Below are 23,823 nucleotides of genomic sequence, written 5' to 3'. Positions count from 1 at the left end.
ATTAGCTGACCAAAATTTGCTAATGTCCGACGAAATCCCAATTATGGTCGGACATGATGTATTGCCATTTTTTTTTTATTGTAAATCATTTTATGGCAACGATGAATAAAAATCTGTCCGACCACAATTTTGTTTTGTCCGACTATGATGGTGTCTTAGTAGCCTGACATATGTCCTTTCAAGTGAAAAAAATATTTGCAGCCCTGGGTATTGATGAAAATTTCTGAGTTTGGTCTCACTTACATGTAGTTAGCGTGTTTGGGACAGAACGCCAATATTTTTTAGCAGTCAAGGTTTTGTAAAGGGTTGCATGTGAAAAAATTAAAGCGCCGTCACACTGTGTTGGTGGTCAAGACCAATCAGTATGAAATGTGGTATCTTTTAGATGTACTAGCCTACGTGCAGCCTTCTCCTATGAAGGAAATAGGTGATGGCTGCAGGCAAGCTGGCTAAGAGGCAGGTTGTCTGTGTTTGAGCCTAGTGGCCCATCAGGGTGAAGCTTTTCCTGGTTTCAGTAGCATGAAGTGACTAGGAGTATTTTTTACTCCCCTTGGATGGGATCCAAGTCCATCGCAGGGTTCCCCCCCTGGCAATGAATTTGCCGGTACCCATTCATACACCTGGGTGGAGAGAGGCACTGTGAGAGTAAAGTGTCTTGTCCAAGAACACAGCACAATGACCCTGGCTAGGGCTTGAGTAACCCAGAACGCTCGCTCCAGAGTCTAGTGCATTAACCCAGGCTAAGAGGTACTAGTAGGTCAAAAAAAGCTTGAACCATGCCCAGACTGGTGTCCTTTAGGGGTAAAATTTAATTTTTCCAAAGATAAAAAGGAGAGTTTCCACCACTGAGGCCCATGACCTTAACTTAGCTGGCCAATCTACCCAGGGGAGGAAGGTAGGTTTGGACAAGTTGATAGTCCTCCCATGGGGTCTAGGAATCCCTACCCTGTCTCCATATCTAGAGTAATATAGCAACACAAGTGAATGTTTGCAAAAACAAACTCTGTAATAAAGGAGTCAAAGGCTATGTTTTCTATAACTCTGTGGAAAATGGAAGGAAGTTGCACTGTATTATATTAATAAATTATTTTGTATCAATGCTTCACATATCTTTAGGTAACAAACTTGATGGAGGAAACCATTTCTTCTTATGGTAAAATTGACTTTCTTGTTAATAATGGAGGAGGCCAGTTTATGTCACCTGTCTCAAACATGTCCTCTAAGGGTTGGAAAGCTGTAGTAGACACTAACTTGAATGGCACATTCCTGTGCTGCAAAGAAGGTAAACAATTAATTTAAACTTCACACATTCTTGTTGTAGCCAAGAGAATAATTTGTGACAACAGATATTCAAAACACAAATTGGCGTATTAGATCGGGTGCTCTTACATGTGACAGAATAATTTTATTAGAAGGGTGTTAATTTTCCTGTTACTCTTTTCGTTACTGTAACTGATAGTATTATTATTATTATTATTATTATTATTAAATAATCGATTGCATGCACGAAACTTAGAAGACACAATCCAATAGACTTCACTAAATAAAGTATGTACATTTTTATTTAGCATTTTAGCACTTTTATTGAAGTTAATATCAATAGTGCATGTATCACTCAAAGGCATTTAGGTTTATTTGTTCAGATCTAGGAGCGACGCACTATGACCTTTACATGTTACGTATGTAGGTCAAAGTTTGTGACCCTCATCATGTTCTCCAGTTTCCAAAAATGCAAAAAGAGAAGAAACAAGGAGCATCATTTATTTGGGCTATTCTCTTTTACAGAATTGGGTCGAGTTTACATATTTGTTGATAGTTGTTTATTTTACAAAGTAGCTTTTCTGACCATGTGTGGCTGTCTGTAGCTTTCAGATTATGGATGGGTGACAATGGGGGCTCCATTGTAAATATCATTGCGGAAATGAGCAAAGGCTTCCCTGGATTGGCGTAAGTTCAAACTTGACTGAAATACAATATTTATGAACACTTGTCTGTAAGCTTGACTTGATTTTATTTTCATTTCATCATCTTCATCATCATCATCATCACTTTCTATATTTTCGGATTTGAAGAGTAGCTTATACAGCTAATATCTCCGAGCATTTCAAAGAAACCACAGTACAATGGGCAAAGACCAGACCACAACACCGGGAACTACATGCCCTGCTCTTTACGATAAGTGTGTGGGTCTTTTATGCCCCCTGCTGACTTTAACGCTGAATATGTAGGAGACAGGGCCTACAGCTAGCTTATCGTCCTTATCTGAGCAGACGAGAATTTCTAACCATTTGCAGATGTTATTGCAAAGGCAGCATATTCTCCTTAGTTATTTTAAGACCCTGAGTGTTGGTCAGGTCTGGGACTCGAACCCGAGACCTCCTGCACTGTAGTCCATGGCTCTACCAACTGAGCTAACCGGTCGGCGGTTAAATACTGTTAAATATGGTTAAATTTCATACTGCAGGCACACTGGAGCAGCACGAGCTGGAGTTCAAAACTTAACCAAGAGTTTAGCTGTTGAGTGGATAGGCCAGGGAATCAGGATCAACTGTGTGGCACCAGTATGTTAGATCACGGTATTGATTTGTTTGTCTGTATGTGCTTGTCTTGTATGCTATGAAGGAGCATGCTGTACTTTCAAGAGTATTATTTGTTCATTGACATTTGACTGCAGTCTGGCAGTATTAATCAATGCTTTGTTCACCTTTATTTACAGTATCTAAACAAGTCTAAGTGATGCGTGGGACTAGAATGCGGCAATCCCCAACCGTGAAAGTTTTTATCTTTTCTTGGATCCCCGCCCCAGAATTTTTATTCAGTATACCGGGGTACATGAAGAACTCCACTCTCCTCAAGAATTTGATGTAACAACAATCTGCTTTCGTATTGATCTCATGGCTAGACTGTTATTCAGTTAGTATTTAAAGAGGAAAAATCCGAGTCTAGGGACATTAGATCTATCTTTTGGAGCATATAAAATGATTTTGAGTCAAGAATTGGACCATGAGCCAGAGTTTTCTATAATTTGCTGATATGAATAATGATGCCAAATAGTTATTGTGTTTTACACTGAAACATTTCATTTCTAATTTCTGATGCTCGCACTGGGTTTAAAGGGGCTATGTCACACATTTTTAGGCAATTTCGACACTCAGACCATCTGGTCACAATAACAGCTTTAAACTGTAGAACAACTCAAAAGAGACACAGAAAGGCAAAAAAGGGGCATGGATGGGCAAAATTCTAGAAGGTTAAAACGGATTGCGTTCGGGCAACTTGAAAAACGTTGAGCCGACTTTTTTCAAGTTTATCTCAATTTGTATGAAAGTATCATTTACAATGCTCGAAAATCATCCTAATAGGATTATTATAATCCAGTAATAAATTATTATAATCCAGTAATAGATTAAGGCACGGCAAAAAATTGGAAGGATTAGATTATTATTAATATCATAATCCGGATTAATATTAATCTCTATTATAATCCTGATAAAATTCCTTGAATGTTTGGATAACAGATATGTCTATTTGACTATCTGACAGATATGTATATGACAAACAAACTGCAGACTTACAACACAGGACTGACGGACCTATATTATGGAATGAAATTGATGAGAGATTTAAGATTCTATCTCCTTATTCATTTAAAAGAGAATTATCATTGCATTTCATTAATTTCTATTAAGTTTTTCTACTAATAATTTAATTTTGGTATTTCTGCCATTTTTCATTTTTTTTTCCTTTTTCTTTTTACTATTATCTTTTTGCGGTTGTTGTTGTTGTACATACGTGTTTAAGAATTATTTGTTCTGTAATCTACCACCTTAATTAATTGTGTAAAATTGTAAAATGTAAAATGCCTCTTTTCTGACGTTGTGTTTATTTTAAATTAATAAATGGTGGTCACCCAACTAGTTTAGCTTTTTAGTTATTTTGGGTGACCAGCAACTGTATGTATTTTTAATTTATTTATTGTTTAAACATTTCTTTGTAATTTTACAGTTCAAATAAACTTTTTTGTTGTTGACAGGACATAAGTCACTAATCACATCTGTCACATGACGATCACTTTTGAATATGCTAAAGCTAGATTAGACGATGTTGTTGACCCTAGAAGTAAAAGAAAAGGATCAAGCGCCTCTGGGTCAGCGAATCCGTGCCGTGGGCATGTTCTTTTACAAAACAGGAGACCTACCGACAGGGAATCGTTACCAGCTGCGAAGAAAAAGCTAAGATTAATATTAATCCGCTTAATATTAATCTTACATAAGATTAATATTAATCCTAATGGATTATAATAATCATTAGGATTAATATTAATCCGATTAATATTAATCCGAGTTGTCCTGTCTAAATGTTTTGAAGTAGGTGTCAGTAACTGGATGAGTAGGCGGCTGTGATTCCGAGCTTGTTTGTTGCGAGCAGATTTCTATGACCAGAGTAACTGGCGACATATAAATTTAAGTTATTGGCCAAACTCCAGCAGTCGCTGGCTTGTTTTGAAACCCTGTGTTAGTGATCAGTGTGGCTTGTGTTTGTCCCAATACAGGGTGTGGTGTACTCTGAAACTGCTGCACAGAACTATCCTGACCCTGAGCTGTTTCAAAAGATAAATAGTATGCTGCCTGCCAAGAGATGTGGAACCACAGCAGAGGTAAGATTTAAACATGGCCTTACACGTATGTCCAAGCCAAGACAAAGGAATTTAACATAAAATAACAGTGTATTTAGTGTAATTTTTTAAAATCTTGGATCAAATCTTAGGGCTGCTGTCGCCCTTGTGTTATAATGCTAGAAAAATGTAAAAAGTACATAGGAAACCTGGCTAAAAACTAAAATATAAAATAAAAAAATAAAAATAAATATTATGTTTATAGTGGTCATGCACTTAGCTTCATATCTCAACGAGATAGCTAGTTTACAGGCATGCCACTGAAACAGAGGAAACAAATAATTTTGAATGAACATAACAAGGTTAAAAATCCCAACTGGCAGGAGGCAGACCAGTTGGCTATATACAAAGCGTTGTCGTGCTAAATATAGCACTAAATTATACAGTTTCATTTAACATCAGGTATCAATTACTAAGGGTATATGAAAACCTCTATATATTTTTTTGTAATTCTGTACATATTCAATGTACAGTGTATATGTTTTTTATATCAAGTGCAATAGATCGTTGATTAAAAGTAAAATTAAAGTGTGATTAGAGTAGTTAAGTATCATAAGTAAAATGAAAAATTCTTGTATTTGTAAAACCTTGTTTTGTTGTACTGTAGGTAGCAGGAACTGTGAGTTTCCTCTTGTCACCAGCTGCTTCTTATATAACAGGAACAACAATTCAGGTGGATGGTGCTTCAAGTAAAGTCTTTCTTAATAATTTACCAATTCCAGGTAAAGCAATGTTTGTTTTTTACGTAGAGAAGAGCGCGTGTCTGGGGGTGTCGGGCGGGCGCGCGGGGGCGGTGGGTGGGTCCGTCGGGGGTTGCCCCTCGGGAATGACATTATATTGATGGAGCCTTTGTATCCCAAAACGGTTATGCTAAATGGGTGATTTGTTTAGTCCCGAATTTTTGCCCAAGCTACAACAAGTTTTTGGTTGTTAAGTGAATCGTCGATAGCCAGTTGACTTTCAATTAAATTTCGTGTTAGCCAAACTTTTTAATCACATAGTTAATTCAACCTGCGCCCACCCACCCCCTCTCATGACATGCATAGATTTGTGTATCCACCATGATGTGTAACTGTTAGTGTTTTCATGACTTGTGAAATGAAATATGGCGTGGAAAAGTCTTGAATCCGTACAAGCCAGTTCATATATAGTGCCATGCTACCTGTAACATAATCTGAACGTTCCTTGTTTGTATCTGTTTCAGACAAGTGTGCTCTACCAGAATACACTTGGAAAGATGAGGGTGATGGTTAGACGCTTCAAACATCTCATATGAAGTGACAAATAGACGAAATGTTGTAAATATTGAACAAGAATGAAAGATAATAAAAACAAAAAATCAAAGAAACCAGTTTTTCAAACTTGCGACACGTAATCTGTAAGTGTAAACATGAGTGTTTGGGGATATAGCTGGACAGGAAAAAACCTTTTATGGTAAATGATCGCGAATTTTTCGGGGGTTCTCTATTCGGGGGCAACGTGAACTGAACTCTTCGAGCGCCGAAGGCGCGAGTCGTTCGCTCACCGCCTCGCTCCTTCGGCACTCGCAGGATCGCGCCTTCGGCGCTCGAATAGAGAGCCTGCTCGCAATTTTACCGCTTGTTGTTTTTAGTTTAGGCAGTTTTATAGGCTTGTTTTTGAAGCAGAGAGTGAAATGTTTAGGGAATGTTTGGCGCGCAAATATGTATCGCTTAAAGTACGGTACCAGCGTCCCACCAGCGTTACCAAGTTCAATATAAGACATCCAGCGACGCAAGAAAAGTGATGGGGAAGAGGGGTGAATTTTCCCTTTTCCCGCCCCTTTCTACGCCTGTCACGCAGCCTAGGGGGTGAGGAGTCTTAAACCTAAACTACTGGGTTAAAGATTCACAGGCGATTTGCCCCCTCCACTCACACACACGAAAGACTGATAAAATCAGTGACGGCGTTGTTTTAGGTAGCATTGTTTCTTTCGCAAATTCTAGGAAGTCTTCAGGGAAGCGACCTTCAACCTAAATTTTTTGCGATCCAGATTTCATAAAAAAACAGGCCAAGACCGATATCTTAAACTATAGTGTATTGCCAATAAAATATACGAGAGTGAAAAAATTCTGTAAGTTTTGTTTTTGAATATATTGCAAAAGTATTTCCAACCGTGTTAATGTACCGTCAATGATGGCAGACTAATCAAATTCATGGTTACGTAATATACACCATGTTAATACTAAATAAACAATAACCTCCATTTGGCCTGAAAATATGCTCTGATATTTGACCGCCAGCATTATCTGTTACGAGAAGCGAACAGTTTTCCGAGAGCGAAGCTTGAGGAAAACTGTGATTTGCGAGGAACTAATAACGTCCAAGGACAAATATCAGTGCATATTTTTGAAGCCAAATAGAGGTTATTGTGTTTATTATCCTTCAAAAATTTTATGCAAGGCCGCTCATTTTTGGAGACCTTTTCTTAAACTTTTTTCTTTAAACGGCAAGGTAATTCTGTCGGCATTGAAAAAATTAATATTGTTGGTCTATTTAAAATGCTGAGTTCTATTCAATTTGAAAATTTACTCGGCATGAAAACTAAACGTGCACGACAACGGGAAAATCACTTGGGAGATATCAACTGCTGTTCCTAGTTTTCGCGCTACATCACGTGATGTGTTAAGACCCAAAGCGCGCGCAAAAAATGTGCGATGGATTATAAACGTTTTTATTCGTCACTCCAGGGGAGTTGTTATCACACCCAAGTATAATGGCCTCCCTCTTCTTATTACCTACTGGGTAAGGAGGGAGGGGGATTTAATGATTTGGCCCCAACGGATATCACTGTACGTGTCGGTGTTTGACACTAAGGGATGTAGAGTGACAGCGTTGTTTCAGGTAGCATTGTTTCATTCGCAAATTCTAAGAAGTCTTCAACGAAGCGACCTTACACGATTGGTCGGTTATAATCCACTTAATTACCTAGTAACGTAATGGCAATTTGTCGAGCGTTAAAAACAAAACTGACAAACACAACATGAGTTATATTAAGACCAGAAAAGCAATAAATCCGCAGAAATTTGAGTTATTTCACTGTAATATACATTTCAACTCAATCAATGGTGTTTTGAAAAACCGTAACCGTAACCATTATTTGGAATTTTCAAACCAGCTAAATCATTTTCCCGTATTTCATCATGACGTAAGAACAAAAACAATCTCATATTTCTTACGTCAGTAATGAACTGACCAATGATTGGCAAGTGCCTCTTCTACTTAACTGTAAATTGAACAATCCATCAAAGCAGATTCAGTTCTGGTGAAAGATCTTTAATTTGAGGACGCAAGTATGATGGCCGAAACTCCTGCCAAAAAAATTGGTTTGTCTTATGATGAAGCATCTCTTTCCTCGTGGGCTGAAAAGCCAATGCCTGAAAGTGGGTCAAGTAAATTGCTGGAGGAGGGTGAGTAACTCGCTCACAATACCTTACCGACATGGACTTTCTTTGTGATTTGCTCTCCAATCGATTTTGCTCAGCGCAGAAAACAAAATCAGTATCTTAACAAAATCTTTTCATCGTTGGTTTCCCAGTTTTTGCTGACTGTGGTGCAAAAGATATCAGCGCTGCCTGCGCCATAAAAAGGGATTCTCTATTCCGCTACCACAGAAAACAAAAAAAATATCCAGGGCACTCAGGGTTAATTTCGGTATCTCAGCCGGTGGACATGGATCACTTGCAATTTATTTCAGAATGTAACGTTAAACAGGGTATTATACTTAATTTCGAGTTTTGCAAACTAATGGTTTAGTAATATGCAACAATATAATCAACAAAAATATTTCTCGAAAAAGGCCAATGTTGTTCAAGTACACTATGTTTCGGGGTTATTTAAAAACAACAACAACAACAAAATTTTACTTTCCCTTAAATTGTCGTTGAAAGAGAATTAACAGCTAGCATATTTTGCTCCTTAAAAATTCGTAGCACATCCCTAATGTTCGACCTTGTTTGTTATTATGATAGCACAAGAGACTCTGAGGAGAGCAAACTGATGTCATTATTTTCTCTTAGGAAAACAACAGCTATACTCTAGTCTAAAATCACTCTAACGTTTTTGCGTCATTTCTATGGTCTAAAACAGTGTAGACTATGAAAAAACGTGGTCGGTTTGACTCTGTTTTGTTGGTTGTTTGGTTTGGTTTGTTTTCTTTTCTTTTGTGTTTTTTTGCAATTCGCTTTTTTCACGCTCCCATAATACATCATGTTTATCCCCCAAAATTTTGCATAAGCATTGTTTTCAATTTTACCCTGGGACGATTATAAATCTCAAGAGAAATGGAAAACAATGCTTATGCAAAAATTTTGGGAGGTTTATAACAAGGTGTATTATGGGAACGGTGAAAATAGCGAATAACATTGAAATTATTTTAGTGATAAGAAATCGTACGCGCGTTACAGCGCGAAAGATCTCCTTCCTTTTCAATTAAAGCCAACGAGTTTGTTGGAAACGTCCCCTCAAATATCCTAATCGACATTTCATATCTAAAACGGTTTGAATGACTGTGCGCGTTTTCTGGCTTAGGTCGTTGAGTTGTTCGATCTGTATATGGTCGTTTACAATGGCTCACAAATGAATCGGCTCGCCATTGTAAACGCCCATACAGATCTCCCGCTCATATTTTATCTTCTACTTATAAACTGGTAAAGAGTCTCACCTATTGTCATAGTCACCGAGATTTTTAAACTTCTTAGTAACTTCTACTGTAAACATTTAAAATCAGTTTTTATGGTTGTGCCTATATAATATTTTAAAATCAGCAAACAATAGTTTCGCGTTGTGTAAATTTTCTTTTCTGTCGTTTTTCTTAACTGACGTATCTGGTCCGTAATTCACTTTCGCCAGAGCTATCAAACTACAGTCTGGCATAGTTTGAGTCCGATTAGTTCGCAAATTGTTCTGTTAATGAAATCCATGTATTCGTCAAAAAATAACAGACCATGACAAGTGACTAACCGTTGTTGTTTTACTCCAGGGCAGTTGTTATCACAGCCTGAACACACAACGCCTGTTGTTGACAAGCCAAAGATCGCACGAACGCGTTTTTCAATTTATCAGAAAGTTGCCCTTGAGAACTCGTTCCTTTCATCTTTGTATTTAACGGGCGAAGAGCGGGACGTCCTGGCCTCAAAACTTGGCCTCTCTCCTGTTATTGTGCAGGTAAATATTATGCTATCTTTATCGTCAAAGTGTCCTTTTATAAAAAAAAAAATCATTTTCAGTCGTAGAGCTATTATCGCTATCTTATGTTTTTAGCAAAGATAGTAGTGGATGTCTAGATCGAACTTGGACCGTACGAGTAACATCCGTCAGGTATAAAGATATGTGAAAACACCATTTTTTTCAAGTTCATTTTTTTCACGGTCTCCGTGTGCAAGATAGAGACCTTGTACTCCAACACTTAACGGTGCTTGCCTACTTTGGTTTCCAGTTTCTTTTTTGCCGCTGCTCAGGTACCAGTGCTCTATAATTGGGCATAAGTGTGAACACGGCGTTAGGTAGCAACGAATAAACTCTGTTCTGATTTTTAGCCTCTCTCAAGCTAAACCTGTGCACACCACCTCATGTAAGAAATTTCATTCGACTGCCTTCAACACGTCCTACCAATCATACGAAAAAAAATACCACTCTGATTAATCAGCTCACTTCATTCTTCTTTATTATTTCTCGTTTATTTGTCCCACAGACCTGGTTCAAGAACAGGCGATTTAAATTGCGTAAAGAACTCAAGATAGCAAATCATGATGGAACTCATCCGGGACCTGTGGTGCCACCATCACCCATGCTCCTCTTACCCAATCCTCCTTCCTTGACATTCCGGGAATCCTCCGTGAGGCCTGAGCTCCAGCAGCATGCCTGGGAGGGAAGCTTATGCCCGTGTTGTCCCAGCAATGTACCACGCATGCTCTATAACAACAACACACACCAGTGAAAAGAAGTCGTGCCAAATCTCCTCCCCAGAGCTTGTTTTTCGTTTAGTCAACATCAAGAACGCGCACTCTTGCCAAGACTCCCGGTCGTTAAAGCTCAAATCTGATTAGCTGACAATCTAAAATGAGCACTCTGCGCATAATTGGAGCTAAAAGCATAATTTGTGACGAGCCTCGCTGCAATGCACTTTGAGCATTTCTTGTGTTTGGTGTACTTTCTGATGGGTGGCCCGGTGCCTGTTGTGTCGTTGGGGCATTACGGTTAGAGATGCGAGCAGCTAATTTGGACAGCTGACGCCGTGTCTGCCATCAATATTCACACAGTTTATTTACATCATTTTGGTGTCGTTTTGCCACCTCTATATGATCTCATTTGTGAGCATATTCTAGAAGCATAATTTGGGACGCATATTTGCTTTGAAATTTGCACTGCTAGTGCATCCACTTTGGCCAATCTATAAGCCTATCTGCGCATGCTCAAACATCGGACTTGACGGGAGACTTCCAGCGGTTTGCGTTCTTGGTGCTGAAGAGAAAGTGAACTCTGGGGACGAGATTAAATAATGCCGTCAGAAATGCATCAGTTATTGCCATAAAAGCTGTATTGAGGACTTTTCCTTTTAAGCTCACTCCGCTTCTTTTCCCAAGATGGTAAATCAAAACAATTTATAAACAGAAAAACATTGCCATAAAACTTTTTTAATTCCAATTTCTGAAGCTTTGTGGGAGCATTTCCAATAGCTGGAGTGACTAGTTGACTTGGAATGGATCCAGCACCAGAGGGTTGAGTTTCTTGCCCACTTTTTTCTCTTGCAGAGCACACAGCCTCGATATCTGCAATGCACTCATAAACAGACGAAGCGAATTCGCAGCTGTCGACTACTTCTCAATCTGAATAGATTCCTCTTTTGTTTCATCAGCGATTTCACGATCTCTTGATTTCAGCGAGCTTGTCTCGTAGAATAGATTGAAGGGACTTCAGCTTTTTTTAATTAAATCCGCTTGATCTAGATCTCCACAATTGATGAGTGCCCTTGCATCGGTGATAGTCTTCGTTACGTATCCCTTGTGACCAGCACGCACTCTAACTTTATGCTTTAAATCCGTCATTTCTCTTCTTCTGCAAACTTGCCTCAGACCATGATTGTTTTCCTTTGAGAGTTCCCGGGTCTCGGCACCAGTAAAATGTCAGAGTGAATTAATTCCTAAAACAAATTCCACGACCACAATTCTTGAGCAGAATCCTTTAATATCCCTGGTACATTGAGTAGACACACGACGCGTTCCGAATCGAGAGAAATCTGAGCAAAGAATCCTGAACAACTTGATAAATACCGAGTTACAACATTTTTTCTTGATGACTTTTATCGCTACGAGTGTCAATCCATCTATTTTTAAATGCTATCCTACAGAGAAAACATGTCCGAGAGTCACGTCATTCGATTTAAGAGCTCACGCGATGAGATCATTTGTTACAGTAGGTGCTCAGAGGGCAGACGGGTCGCTTCGCCGCCCATTGGGGTCCCTGTCAAATGTAGTTAAGGAGTCTAGAATAATACAAGTTATCCTTATTTGGCAAGGTGACGTCACACCCTTCCAAGTGCTTACGAATTTACTTTCTACTATCTGATTGGATAAAATGGGAGTCCTCAGGTTCATCTTCGAGGATTTGGCAAATGCCCCAAAACTATATAGCTGATGCTTCACACTAATTCATTGAATAAATACAATTTAAATAAAAATAGAAAAAAGTTTTTTTGTAAGAAACGTTCATGACTTATTTTCTAAAACCTTCACAGTTCTGTTTTCTCGTTTCTGGGCTTTGCATTAACGAAAGTTTATGAGCATAGAACAGGTTATTTTAGAACGTTCAAGACTCATGTTTATCTAAACGCGTAACAGAATGTGCTATGCCCGTGTAAACATTGCCTGCCCAGTTCCGCCCAAATAGATTATGCGTCTGTACAATATAACAGATCTGATTGGTGTGATTGGATAACAGTCCATGCTATGAAATCTGTAAAACACCTGCTAGCCATGTTTATTTTGTCGTCAATGGTGTGAAATTTGGTTCTTGTTTAAGACCCTGTTCAGTATATTGTTGCCAAATTACTCGAAAAATGTTTAAGAAGTTAAACAGCTAAGAAACTCTCCTCTGTTTAAATCAGGTCGTAACAGAAAATGCTTTCCCTAGTGTTGTTTTCAGCAGAAAACCGCAGAAGAATGGTATTTCTGAAACAACATTCATTAAACAAAACTTCCGACTGGTAGCAACAAATTAATTATTGATTTGCTTTGAAAAACAAAATAAATGATTTACATCTTTTGGAAGTTCTATTTATTTTTTCGAAAGAAGTTTATGTGATACCACTGATTAGATAAACGAGATCACCACAAAACCGTTAATTTTACACCATTCGCTGTACAGCACTTTTGGATACACGGAAGTGCAACTGAGTCATGATAGTCGCTGAAGACGAGGAAAATGACGAGAAAGCACAGGCTTTACGTCGTAAACTTATCAAAAATGTTGTCGAGGCCAAACTAAAGAATGAACGAGAGAAGGAAAGGCTTGGACAAACGCTCGGAAACCTTGCGAAAGAAGAGCAACGAGAAATGCGAAATATTCAACGCAATCTTGTTTCGTTAAGACGCGAGCTTAAGGCAATGGAGCCTGGAAAAACCAGCGAAAACAAGCTGAGTGTGAGAAGTGCAGTTCAAACACATGTTGCCGATAAAGGAGACTTACTAACAAACACGGGGAAACGAGAGGAAAAAATATATCAGCGAAGGCACTCTGAGTATGCTTCAAGGTCACCCATGAGTTTCCTTGAATTGAAACGTTTACCGCCATTACAAACCACTGAACAAGGCTTAGTGGTGTGGCCTTTACCATACAGACAAGAAAAGAGCGCAGAATTCCCTGCACCGCTTAAACATCGAAAGAGTTTAGCTCTACCTAAAATTTAACGTCCTGAAAATAATGACATGGTCCGACGCCGGGCGAGACTTCACTCATCCCCAGCGGTACTGAGTCAAGTACTACAAAGCGGACTTGCTAACATTAACAGCGATGATTCTTTAAAACAAAACACTTCATCTGTTCATGAAGCCAGTGATGACAAGTAAGCCAATACAATGTAAAGATTTCTTTTCGCCGGCTGACACTACAAAATTAGAATACAGGGTTGTACTATAACGTTTCGGTCTAAACTGAAAGCTAGCTGTGTGTCTTTGTGGTAGTAAGTGGTGAAATGTGTCTTTCAAAACAATGTATTAGAAGTCATGTTAAATCAAAGTGTTATTTGTTGTTCTGTTCTTTCCTTTTCGTTGAATCCCTGAGAAGAGAGCCGATTAAATTTGTCAGATGAGAACAAAGCCTTCGATTTCAAACGAGGTCGCTTGCACGAAAAGCATCCAAAATTGCCATACTTACTACTAAACTCTTACAGTGTATTTGTGTATATTTGCCACTGTATAAGCTACATCCTGACTATTACGCCAAAAATGTAAACTATTCACTGACGCAGTAGCCCAGGGAGGTTAGCAGATGTTTGTAAAATAGATCTGCACAAAGAAACTGACTCGTTATCACTTTTGTTTTTCTCTTTACAGCAAACATTTCTAAGAATATTATTTGATCTTTTAGAGGCTTGCTTTACGATTAAACGGGTCACAACTTTTACTCTTTCTTTGGTGTAAATTCTCATCTTCCGCCATAAAAAAGGATGCTTTCATCAGTTACTTTCAAGTTGTAATTGTCAAATTTAAAAGGTGATTTTCTTTTCACCCACAACGTAAAACAATGAAGAGAAAAACGCCGCCTCTAGTAGCTTCTAGGAGCATAAGCCGAACAAATCTTGTTGCAGCTATTTTCAAAGACAATAATAAATATTTTAATTTAAACTGAACAGGCATAATATAATCACTTAGATATGAAATGATATCTCTTCTCATGTTGAAATCGATATCTCACTCGTTCGCTGCGCTCACTCGTATCGATTTGAACACTCAAAGATAAATTTTATATCTCCGCGCAACCATGTATTATCTTCTATTTTTTTTATTTTACTTTTTGTTGAGGGATGGGTGAGGGGACAGGAAAAATAAAATTCGCCTGAATTTCAACCTCGATTCTCAGAGCTTTTGCCTGAATTTCCGACGTCTGGATACGAGCGCGCGACCACTTAGGAGCCTTATCACTTTAGCTGCAATGTAAATGCCATTGTTGAAAATTATAAATATATTTTCATTTATACAATCACATATCTATATCTGTATAAGGGGGTCACACAAAGGGAGATACCCAAATATTGCAAATTTCATTTAAGGAAAAGGTTGAATACCATTTAAGATTCTATTCGTAACCATGTAAATCTTAGAACCTGTTTGGACTAACTTGGGAAAATGCAGGTTCTTACTCGCGGGTTTTTACTACATTGGAATTTCCTGAAAATTAGAAACGACCTCCACAGGTGACCAAACTTTTCCAAACGAATTTAACGAAAATTTTCATTTCAATCGATTCTATTGCGAAATTAATGTTTGGAAGATTTTGGATGGTCTGCAAGGAACCGCAGTTTGCTTGTTTGTTTGTTTGTTTTTGGTTGTTTCACAGCTGGGCCGGGTTGTTCAAAGCACGATTAAGCTAATCCAGGATTAGTGTGAAGTTTGATTTCAGTTTATTAACTTCTCATTGAGGTTTTCTGTTTATATTTTCTGTCCTCCATTTTTGACATCGACTAATCTCAAGCTCCACAAAACATAAGCAATAAAAACACTTTTATCCACTAGAAATTGAACCCTCGATAAACTTTTAATCCTGGGTTAGTGTTAATCGGCTTTCGAACAACCCGGCCCTGAACTACTGTATTAATTAAACACTCGTGTAACGCAGTTATATTGATTACTTTATTTTCGGAATGCACGTGGTCCCATCTAGTATAACTAGGCCTATTATCTTATACAAGGTGGCATTTACTCAAAGATTTCTAAATTGTTTGAATAAAGTACAACTAAGTTTTTTAAGATCTAAAACATAAAAAGGTCTCATGTTTGAAAAGTTCTTGCTATTCTGATAAATACGTTTCCTTCTAACTTTCCTTAGTAGAAACTCAGCTGTGTTCTATTGAAATCCGCGATCTGATTGGTTCTCCCACTGATTTCTATTCGCCGATGAAAGTCGCGCGCAAGAGTAGCTCTTTGCGGTAATTTTCTTGTTTTTCTTTAAGCATTGGTTTTGGACTGCATCCTTTGGTTTCTACTCAATTGTCCCCTCGTTTTCTTGGCGATGTCAACTCGGCGCCCTCGTTGACTATTTGCTCATGACTCGGGCTCGTAGTCTTATTGTTAATTAGAAAAGACAGGCTAGTGTATTACAAATATATTGCTAGTTACAATACAGATCTTGAAATTTCTTGAGATTTATGCAGCTTATAGAAAATTAGAATTATTTTGTTTTATCTCCCTTGTTATACGATTCAGCTGATTTCCTCTCGTTATAAAATAATATACACAAAGAAAAGGAACCAACTTAAAAATTATCTTAACTTGTGCTAAATAATACGAATAGACAACTAATGAAAACGTTACCAACTATAAACCTATTAAAAAGGACCGTGTTTTTAATATTTCCTCCGTTTTGTAGAGACAAGCACCCTTTGCAATGTCTATTTTTGTTCCACATCAGTAACAAAACGTGAAGTTCTCTAGGCTGGCATAAGCTCCCAGCATCGATATGTCTTTTTGTTTTTCTTTCTTAGCTTGCCTCTGCATATAAGCACGTGCACTTCAAGATGGCCGCTTATGACGGTTATTTTACCATTTTACTGTTTTTTTTTCTGTTTTACTGTTCTTAGATCTTCTTAGAGTAGTATGTTATCATCTAGAAAATTAGTGGCTGGACTTCCATATATTGTTTTATTTGAGGCTTATAAAAAGTTTTAATGCGGCATTTGATGAAATGGGCATCGTATACTCGGCCAGAGAATTAAGTTGAGTTCGTAGAATTACTAGATAAGCCTACGTGTACCCAAAGGGATTATACTTTTGCAAAAAAAAAAAAATGACAAGTTAAAATTTCGTGGGAAAACTTTTCGCCACACGGATGCAATCTGTTGTGCCAAGCGAGTAATATTGATCTTGTCTTTCAAAGAATACAGTTTACCTCGTTTATTTTTTACCTGAATTCTAACGAATCTAAAGAAAATAAAATCCTTGCGAGAAAAGGCAATGAGTTTACAGGTGAATTCCCTTTTGAGCAATGTTATCTATGAAAGGCGTTTTTATCAAAAGAGGTTAAAACTGGCAATTTACGGTATTCATATTACAAACCATGGCACGGAAAACTGTAGTATTGTTCTCAGTTCACGGTTTAAGATACTTGTAGTAGACCAGGTAAGAATACATGATGATATTTCCAGGGTCACGGGTGGGGTTAGGATCTGTGTTGTTGAACCAACCAAAATACTCTATTGTATTGTTTGGAGCCTTAACAAGTGCGCTAGTTATGTCCACCACCCACGGGATCACTTCTTGTCCATCACACCAGCCGTCACGCCCATATAACCACGTGCCATGCTCGTTAGGTTCCACTCCCTCAGGCACTCGGTCTGCACAGCCCATAGCACTGCCTGCGTTTTTGAACACGCGGCTGTAATTCTGCTTGTTGTTGACTACAAAGTGATGTGACGTGACACAGAATTCGGCGCAGTTGTTGTTGTCGCTGCCGTGCCCTGTAATTGTGGCAACAAGTTTCACTTTCTCGGTGTCTCTTGGAGGAACGAAAGTAAATGGCGAGTATTTGCTGTTGTAGTTTTTGTCGAACGTTCCTCCACGGAAGAGCGGCACGATTTCAAACGGGACTAGTGTCTTGTCCATTGCATGGAATGTCTTGTATTGTCGCAACACTGTAAATGGAATGGTAAGTAGCGATTAAAAAGGGATAATATTTTTATATAAACAAACGTATTAAGATCACTGAAAACCAGACGAGAACGCTTTGATTAGAAGAAAAAACGCCTTTTTGACAAATAGCAAGAATTGCAATCGCTTCGGAATATCCTTTTCATGTCATTTTTCCCGCGAAATTTAATCTAAAAATAGATTACTGGCGAATTTTGTGGCGCGCATCGCAATACAAGATGGAGACTTCTTATTATTGGCTTCTAGTGGTGTCCTCTTTAATATCGACTACACACATAGATCAAACATAGTAATGTATTTGAATGATAAAACGACATTTACTTATCAAGGAAGGATGGCTTTTGCATAGTTATTACCTTGTACTTTGTTAACAAGTCTGATGTTAAGTGATGGAACCCAGGCCATCGCCCAAGGAACTGTTTTTATTGTAAAATTACACTTGTTGTTGGAACTGGAGTCTGCGGATTGTAACAGTGGAATCAGCGGTTTTACCGGGGTCAACCAGCGTCCGATGCGTCTGCGAAAAAAAGAGATAATGTCAATTTGGTTGTAAAGCTCATATGCCACCTTCTTCATTACCCCTCCGAGCTGCAGTTTGAAAATTTTCTTTGCTAATATGAATGAATAAAATGCGAAGCCCTTCTGGCCCTCTAATTACTGAGTTGTTCATTTTTAATTATTCATACCACTTGACTGCCCAATGGAAACCGTCTCTTTTTGACTAGTTTTTAGGAATTTCTTTGATCATGTTTTTCAGCCATAACAGCCTTAAAATGTGTGGTTGGTAGACATCTAGATACTTACCGTCTAAAAGGCGTTATCCATCTCCCTAGTTCCAGGCCGCACAGCTCACTGGAAGCGTTGCAGCAAACGTATAACTGTACCACGTGATCCCAATGTGCGCATGTGTCATCTCTAGAGCCTGGGCAGGACAAAGAGAAGTCGAGTTCCACGTGTTCATACTCCTGGAGGTCTGTGGAGAGAAAAGAAAAGGCATCACGTGTGATACATGGTTTGCGTGTTTCTGATTATTGAAGGTCGAGCGGAATTTACAGCTGAACAGTGCCATTTTACGTTCTAGAACAAAACATTACAATTTCACAATTCGTCTCCCCACCGGGAACTCTGAGGAAAGCTATTTGGTGGAGGTAATCTACCGTGGCCTCGCATAACATTCAGGGGGAGTAGCAAAACTTCCATTCACTTTCTGCTGTAGAAACTTATTCTTAGTAGCAGTCGGTTGTGACTTGTGTCGGATTTGTTACCTGGGATACATTAGCGAACCGAATGTCAGTAACAAAGCAAGTCTTACCATCAATTGACGGTAGATCGACTGTGGCAGTGACTCCTTTCTCTCCTTGCATCACCGTGTGGTTAAACACATTGATTACTACAGCATCCCCTGTTGTCAGGTTCTTTAAAAGTTGCGTTTTGTAGTTGAACCTGCATTGTAAAAAATTTAGAGTGACTGATGTTATCTAAACTCTAGGCTGCCCAAATTTTAAAGCCTTTTCAAAGCCACTTGTCCTTGCCAAACCAATTCAATAACACGAAAGTTTCAAAAGGTATAAATAAATTGGATTTGAAAACAATGCATGATAGATCAACTGTTTGTTTTGAGAAACTCATTAAACTCCTAGAGTTTAAACGTAAAGTAACAGGCTTGCAAACAGCTACAAATAAAAACAGTGGTTTTGATGCTATTAAGATTCTTTTAATTCAAAGGCAACAGCTTACCACTGGGCCTGAAATGCCAGAAAGCGCATAGAGGGATACAAAAACCAGCCGCCTTCTTGAACCTTTTCTTCTCCATCAATTCCAAATACAAAAGTATCGGAGGGTGTGGTCTGAAAACGGACGTACAAATCAATAGATCTTCTCAACTCATCTCCCGCGTCATATGGGATCATGGAGGCTGGGATACTGAGCTGTGTGTTGCATTCTGAGCCGTTACAGTTCATGTCTACTAGAGCCTGGGACGGAGACGCATACACCAGAACACCACGGGCGCCATTTTTTTCACAGTTTTGAACCTACAGGAATAACGTGATAACATACGATATTAGAAAGACAAGGCAACCACGCTAGTCCTGTTCGTTGAAGGCCTTATTCCAAGGAATTACAATGTGTTGAAAGGTGAAAGGGAGGTGACTAACCTTTGTAAAATATGAACATTTTGCGCCTTCCATAGAAACGAGGGCGAGATAATCATCCTGTACGTTGATAAACATGTTCGAATCGCAAGCATCACCAACAAACACCACCAACAGATGACCATATTTGTCGAGTGTAGTGGGGGATGGCAGCCAATCATAGCGAGCATCTAAACGCTTTGACACGAGATGAATTCCACCTGTAATAGATACATAAAGCAATGATAAATGTCATGCCAACGTTTAAAATATGACGAGATATTTAATGTCTCGTCATATTTAAGATAGGACGAAATATTCCTGTTTTAGCCTCGGTTAGTATAAACATTTTAAATTCTCCTCAATGGAACGTGTAAAGTTCTTAGTTTTATGAGCTAGTCGTGGAGAAATAACTCAGAGAATTATTTGATAGCTTGCGTAGTGTTGAATTTTTAGCCGAGAGGTAGCAATCACGTACTAACTCTAACTTCAACTTTCAATTTTCGCACTGAAATAAGATTTTATTTACATCAGGTTTTTGTTGGCGAGATTCCATAAACTCTTTAATTGGAGAACACAAATTACTGGAATACCGGTAGTTTACAGTGTGGTCGAGAAAATAAAAATAACAATAAAAATATGCGAAAATCAGTTGAAAGAAATGAATGGATTAAAATATTAAATATCTTAGACAAATATAGGATAAGAATTGTAAATATGTTATGGTGATTCTAAAATGTTCAAGTTCGAAAAGTTTCTTTAGAGACAGGTTAGTTAGGATTTTTTTTAGTCTGATTTTAGGTAATCTGAGAAAGCTCTTGTGTTATATTTATGACTGCGGCAAAGAAACTAAGTTTCTACAAAATTCCTTCGCATTATTGTTAATCGACATTTTAATTCTTTATATCATAAACGAATACCAAAGAGCCAAAATTACCTTTAGCATTTTCAATGACAATCTGATCGAAGCCACACCCATGACCGGAGCAGTACCACTGGGATAATACCCGTGGGATCCAATTCCCTAGCGTAGATACGGGAAATGTCGCGAAGTACATCCGTGAAATCCAGCTTTCGAAGAAAGACTTTTTGAAAGGTTTTGGCCCAAAGGAGACTGAGAATCTGCGCACACGGCTTGACATACTTGAATCTTTCCAATATCTACAAAAAAACAACGAAAATGTATTCGTTCAAAGTCAGTTCAATAATCATGACAAGAACGTTTAAAAGAGGATTGTCATAAATCAGGGAATGTTCTTTTCGTTTATCTCAAAGTACTTGGAACCACCATTAAAACAAATTAAATCTAAAATGCATAACGTCTGAAGGAAACTGATATTCTGTGCTTAGGACAGGGAAGTCGAGGCTTAACAATTCCATAAACAGGTTATTTTTAGATACCGCAAAATGAGCCGACATCCAAATCACGCGTAGCTGTAATTATTTTCTAATTTAACAAGCTCCGTTGGCCATGAACAAAGAGATCGCGATTCAATTCCTGTTTAATTCTCCAAACTTTCTGAATAAAGGTACGTTTTTTCACAAATCCATCGATCTTACAACCACTCAACCAATTGTCTTTTTTTTTTATCCGATACCCCTCCTTCCCCCGGGGGTATTCCCCCAAAATTACCTCTACGTGAGTATGTGCCGCCAAACGGGGTCGTGTTTTTTGGGCTCCCGATCTAGAACGGGGTATCCATTTTAGAGACGATTCCTAGAACGGGGTATGATATTTCGAACGTATGCACGTTTCAAATTATCAGCAGTCAAAACTGGGTGTTCATTTTGGATGCAAATTCTTCTAAAACGGGGTGCTACTTTGGAGGTCCGGGCGCGGGCGGCATATACCCACCCAAAACGTGTCTGAGTACCCCCACCCCCCCCCCCCCCCCAAGAAAAAAGTACTCCAAGAATTATATATGGAAGATTTCAAAGCTGTACGCGCATGGCTCTCTGCCAGAATGAGAATTGTTTTAAAACGCCACTGATTTAGAGCATGCATCGTTCAAGCAACACACTGGATACTCTTCAAGTATCAATTTAGTTTATACATTCATGCGCCATAGGTGTACATTTCAGTGATTGCAGCATATAGGCAATTAATATATACATCAGCTGAAAAACAATTCAAAACAAGTTTGCCTCCCAGTCTTTATCAAAAGGTTAAATCAACTGTACAAACCATGATCTCAAATTGTCGACAAAACGAGTGTTATGTTGCACTGATTCCATGATGCAGTGTAATTTTCTGATTTTTATAGATGTACTTTAAAAAAAATACAGCAAAATCAAACTGAGCTTGAACACACCTTAGTCCGCGTGATTTATTAAGTGACTAGTTGTTACGTTGAGTAGCTTGTTAAAAGATATTTCCGTTAGAAATAAAACGTAGTGAAATTTTGGTTTCCGGCGCACGAATGCGGGCAGAAGCTATAAACCTTGGTGGTTTGTGGAGTTCCCGCGTTCTCCGTGTTACGCTGTATCAGTTTGTTTATTTAGTGTTAACATTTTCCTGTCTCTGGCCTGACCCATGCCATCAGTTTATCGTCTTCATTGAAGAGGCATGCATATTCAGACCTCTGTCTTTTAGTTCAAGCCCACTTTCTTGAGGGGATATTTCGAGATTGATTTTAAAAATGTCAAGGACTCAGAATACTCTTAATAATCTCCACTGACAAATTCAAGCACGGTTCTAACATCATGCATTTTTCTGTTCGCATTGCTCTCTTACACTGAAATACAACAAAAAGAAACCTCAAGGGTTAGCACTTACCTTTTCCTATAATAAGCGTCCAAGGTCGAAGAAAACCTCTTTGCATACTCTTGAGCAACAGCTCTGACTGTGGATGTAGATGTCGCATAAAAAAGAAACACGTAGTTTGTGTTGTCCGGAGAGTTCTCTAAAAGCTCCTTGAAGCAATCTGGATCGGACAAAAGGCGCTCCAAGAACCCTGAGTGATTGGTGTGCGCCAGGAACAAGATAGGCCCGTGGATGTTTGAATCGTTGGCTGTTTTGTACTTGAGAAGAACATCATTCGTTCCAATTTTGACATCTATTGCTTGAAGTACAAACGAGGGAGCATCATCGCCGGGTTGAAGATTTGGAATCTCTTCGGAGAAAACCACGCACGGAATAACAACAGCAAGCAGGGCTACAACGGCTACCGAGCTTGAACAAGGCATCGTGGCTTGTACTGCAGCTATTACAGCTGTGAAATGAACGACACGAATGAAGTAGAGAAGATCGCGACCGTATTTTGTAGATTACTCGTACATCAACAACTGTCAATAATTGTGTAACTGAGCTTTTTTAATGATTGATGTGTCACCAAACCTATTGTGAGAAGCCACAGGAACTGTTAAGCTGTAAAACTGCTAATCACCAATTTCCGGTGTGACTCATCCCAGCACCCCGTGATCACAATAATTATTTTCTTTAAATAAACAAAAAGATTTTGTACGATTTAGCTTGTAGCTTAGCACGCCCTGGGCGCGTGTCTGAAGCCAAAATTAAAACAACTCTTTGCAACATAGACGAAACAGCACATTTTATTCAGAAAAATAACCATTCTAGTCTAGTCTTTTTGGATTGCGCGTCATCAATGCTGTCTCTTTGAACTTTATAAAAACAAAGTCAAAAACTTGACATTTCAGCATCCCGACATCTCGGCTCCAATAAAGACCGATGACGCAGCTAACCAAACAATAGCCGGGCAGTTCGTATTCGCAATTGAACTCAAGGACTGTCCAGGCGTTTTGTAGATCTGCCTGATACAGGGCATGGTTGTGCACAGCTGATCTGTCATCTACGCACTCATTATGAAGTGATCGAGAACTTTCGAACAAAGAAATATCATAGTCTCCTCCACAGTAATCCATTCCTATTGTTTACTAGAGAGTGTTGTTGAGACAATTATTATACTGAGGTCGTTTGTATGACAGCCGTCACAGAATCGGTCTACTGGGAGAAAATTTCATTGTTTGACCTTGTTTTGTATCTAGTCTATCTACAATCTAGATTGTGACATTTGCAAGTGGATGGCTGTTATGTGATCGACCAAAATGAGCTGATTTTTTTACCTGTAACTTTAAAAGGAAACCGCACTGTTTTGAGTAGTCAGGAACGCAAAGCATT

General features: G+C 38.6%; 2 protein-coding genes across 2 annotated transcripts in view; one reads left to right on the top strand and one right to left on the bottom strand.

The window, feature by feature from the left end:
• The window catches only part of LOC144660781 (peroxisomal trans-2-enoyl-CoA reductase-like), a 46,418-nt gene extending 40,395 nt beyond the window's left edge, over window positions 1-6,023 (top strand). The window contains 6 exon segments of the mRNA XM_078521507.1: window positions 1,117-1,282; window positions 1,866-1,947; window positions 2,465-2,561; window positions 4,553-4,657; window positions 5,283-5,397; window positions 5,880-6,023. Coding sequence (XP_078377633.1) covers window positions 1,117-1,282; window positions 1,866-1,947; window positions 2,465-2,561; window positions 4,553-4,657; window positions 5,283-5,397; window positions 5,880-5,929 — 615 coding nt within the window. The 3' untranslated portion in view covers window positions 5,930-6,023.
• A 10,857-nt stretch (window positions 6,024-16,880) lies between these two features.
• Window positions 16,881-23,194, bottom strand: LOC144659900 (uncharacterized). Its single transcript, XM_078520419.1, has 8 exons — window positions 22,462-23,194; window positions 20,623-20,846; window positions 19,710-19,906; window positions 19,291-19,586; window positions 18,866-18,996; window positions 18,358-18,526; window positions 17,910-18,070; window positions 16,881-17,537 (listed from the first exon to the last, which is right to left on the bottom strand). The coding sequence occupies exons 1-8, from the start codon at window positions 22,869-22,871 to the stop codon at window positions 16,996-16,998; spliced, it is 2,130 nt and encodes a 709-aa protein (XP_078376545.1). The 5' UTR covers window positions 22,872-23,194; the 3' UTR covers window positions 16,881-16,995.
• Between the last annotated feature and the right edge of the window lie 629 nt (window positions 23,195-23,823).

Source organism: Oculina patagonica, chromosome 7, assembly GCF_052425735.1.
Source record: "Oculina patagonica isolate OP01 chromosome 7, crgOcupat, whole genome shotgun sequence".
Classification (NCBI taxonomy): Eukaryota; Metazoa; Cnidaria; class Anthozoa; order Scleractinia; family Oculinidae; genus Oculina; species Oculina patagonica.
The sequence above is the reverse complement of the archived record's forward strand: the minus strand, read 5'-3'. Positions and strand labels throughout refer to the sequence as shown.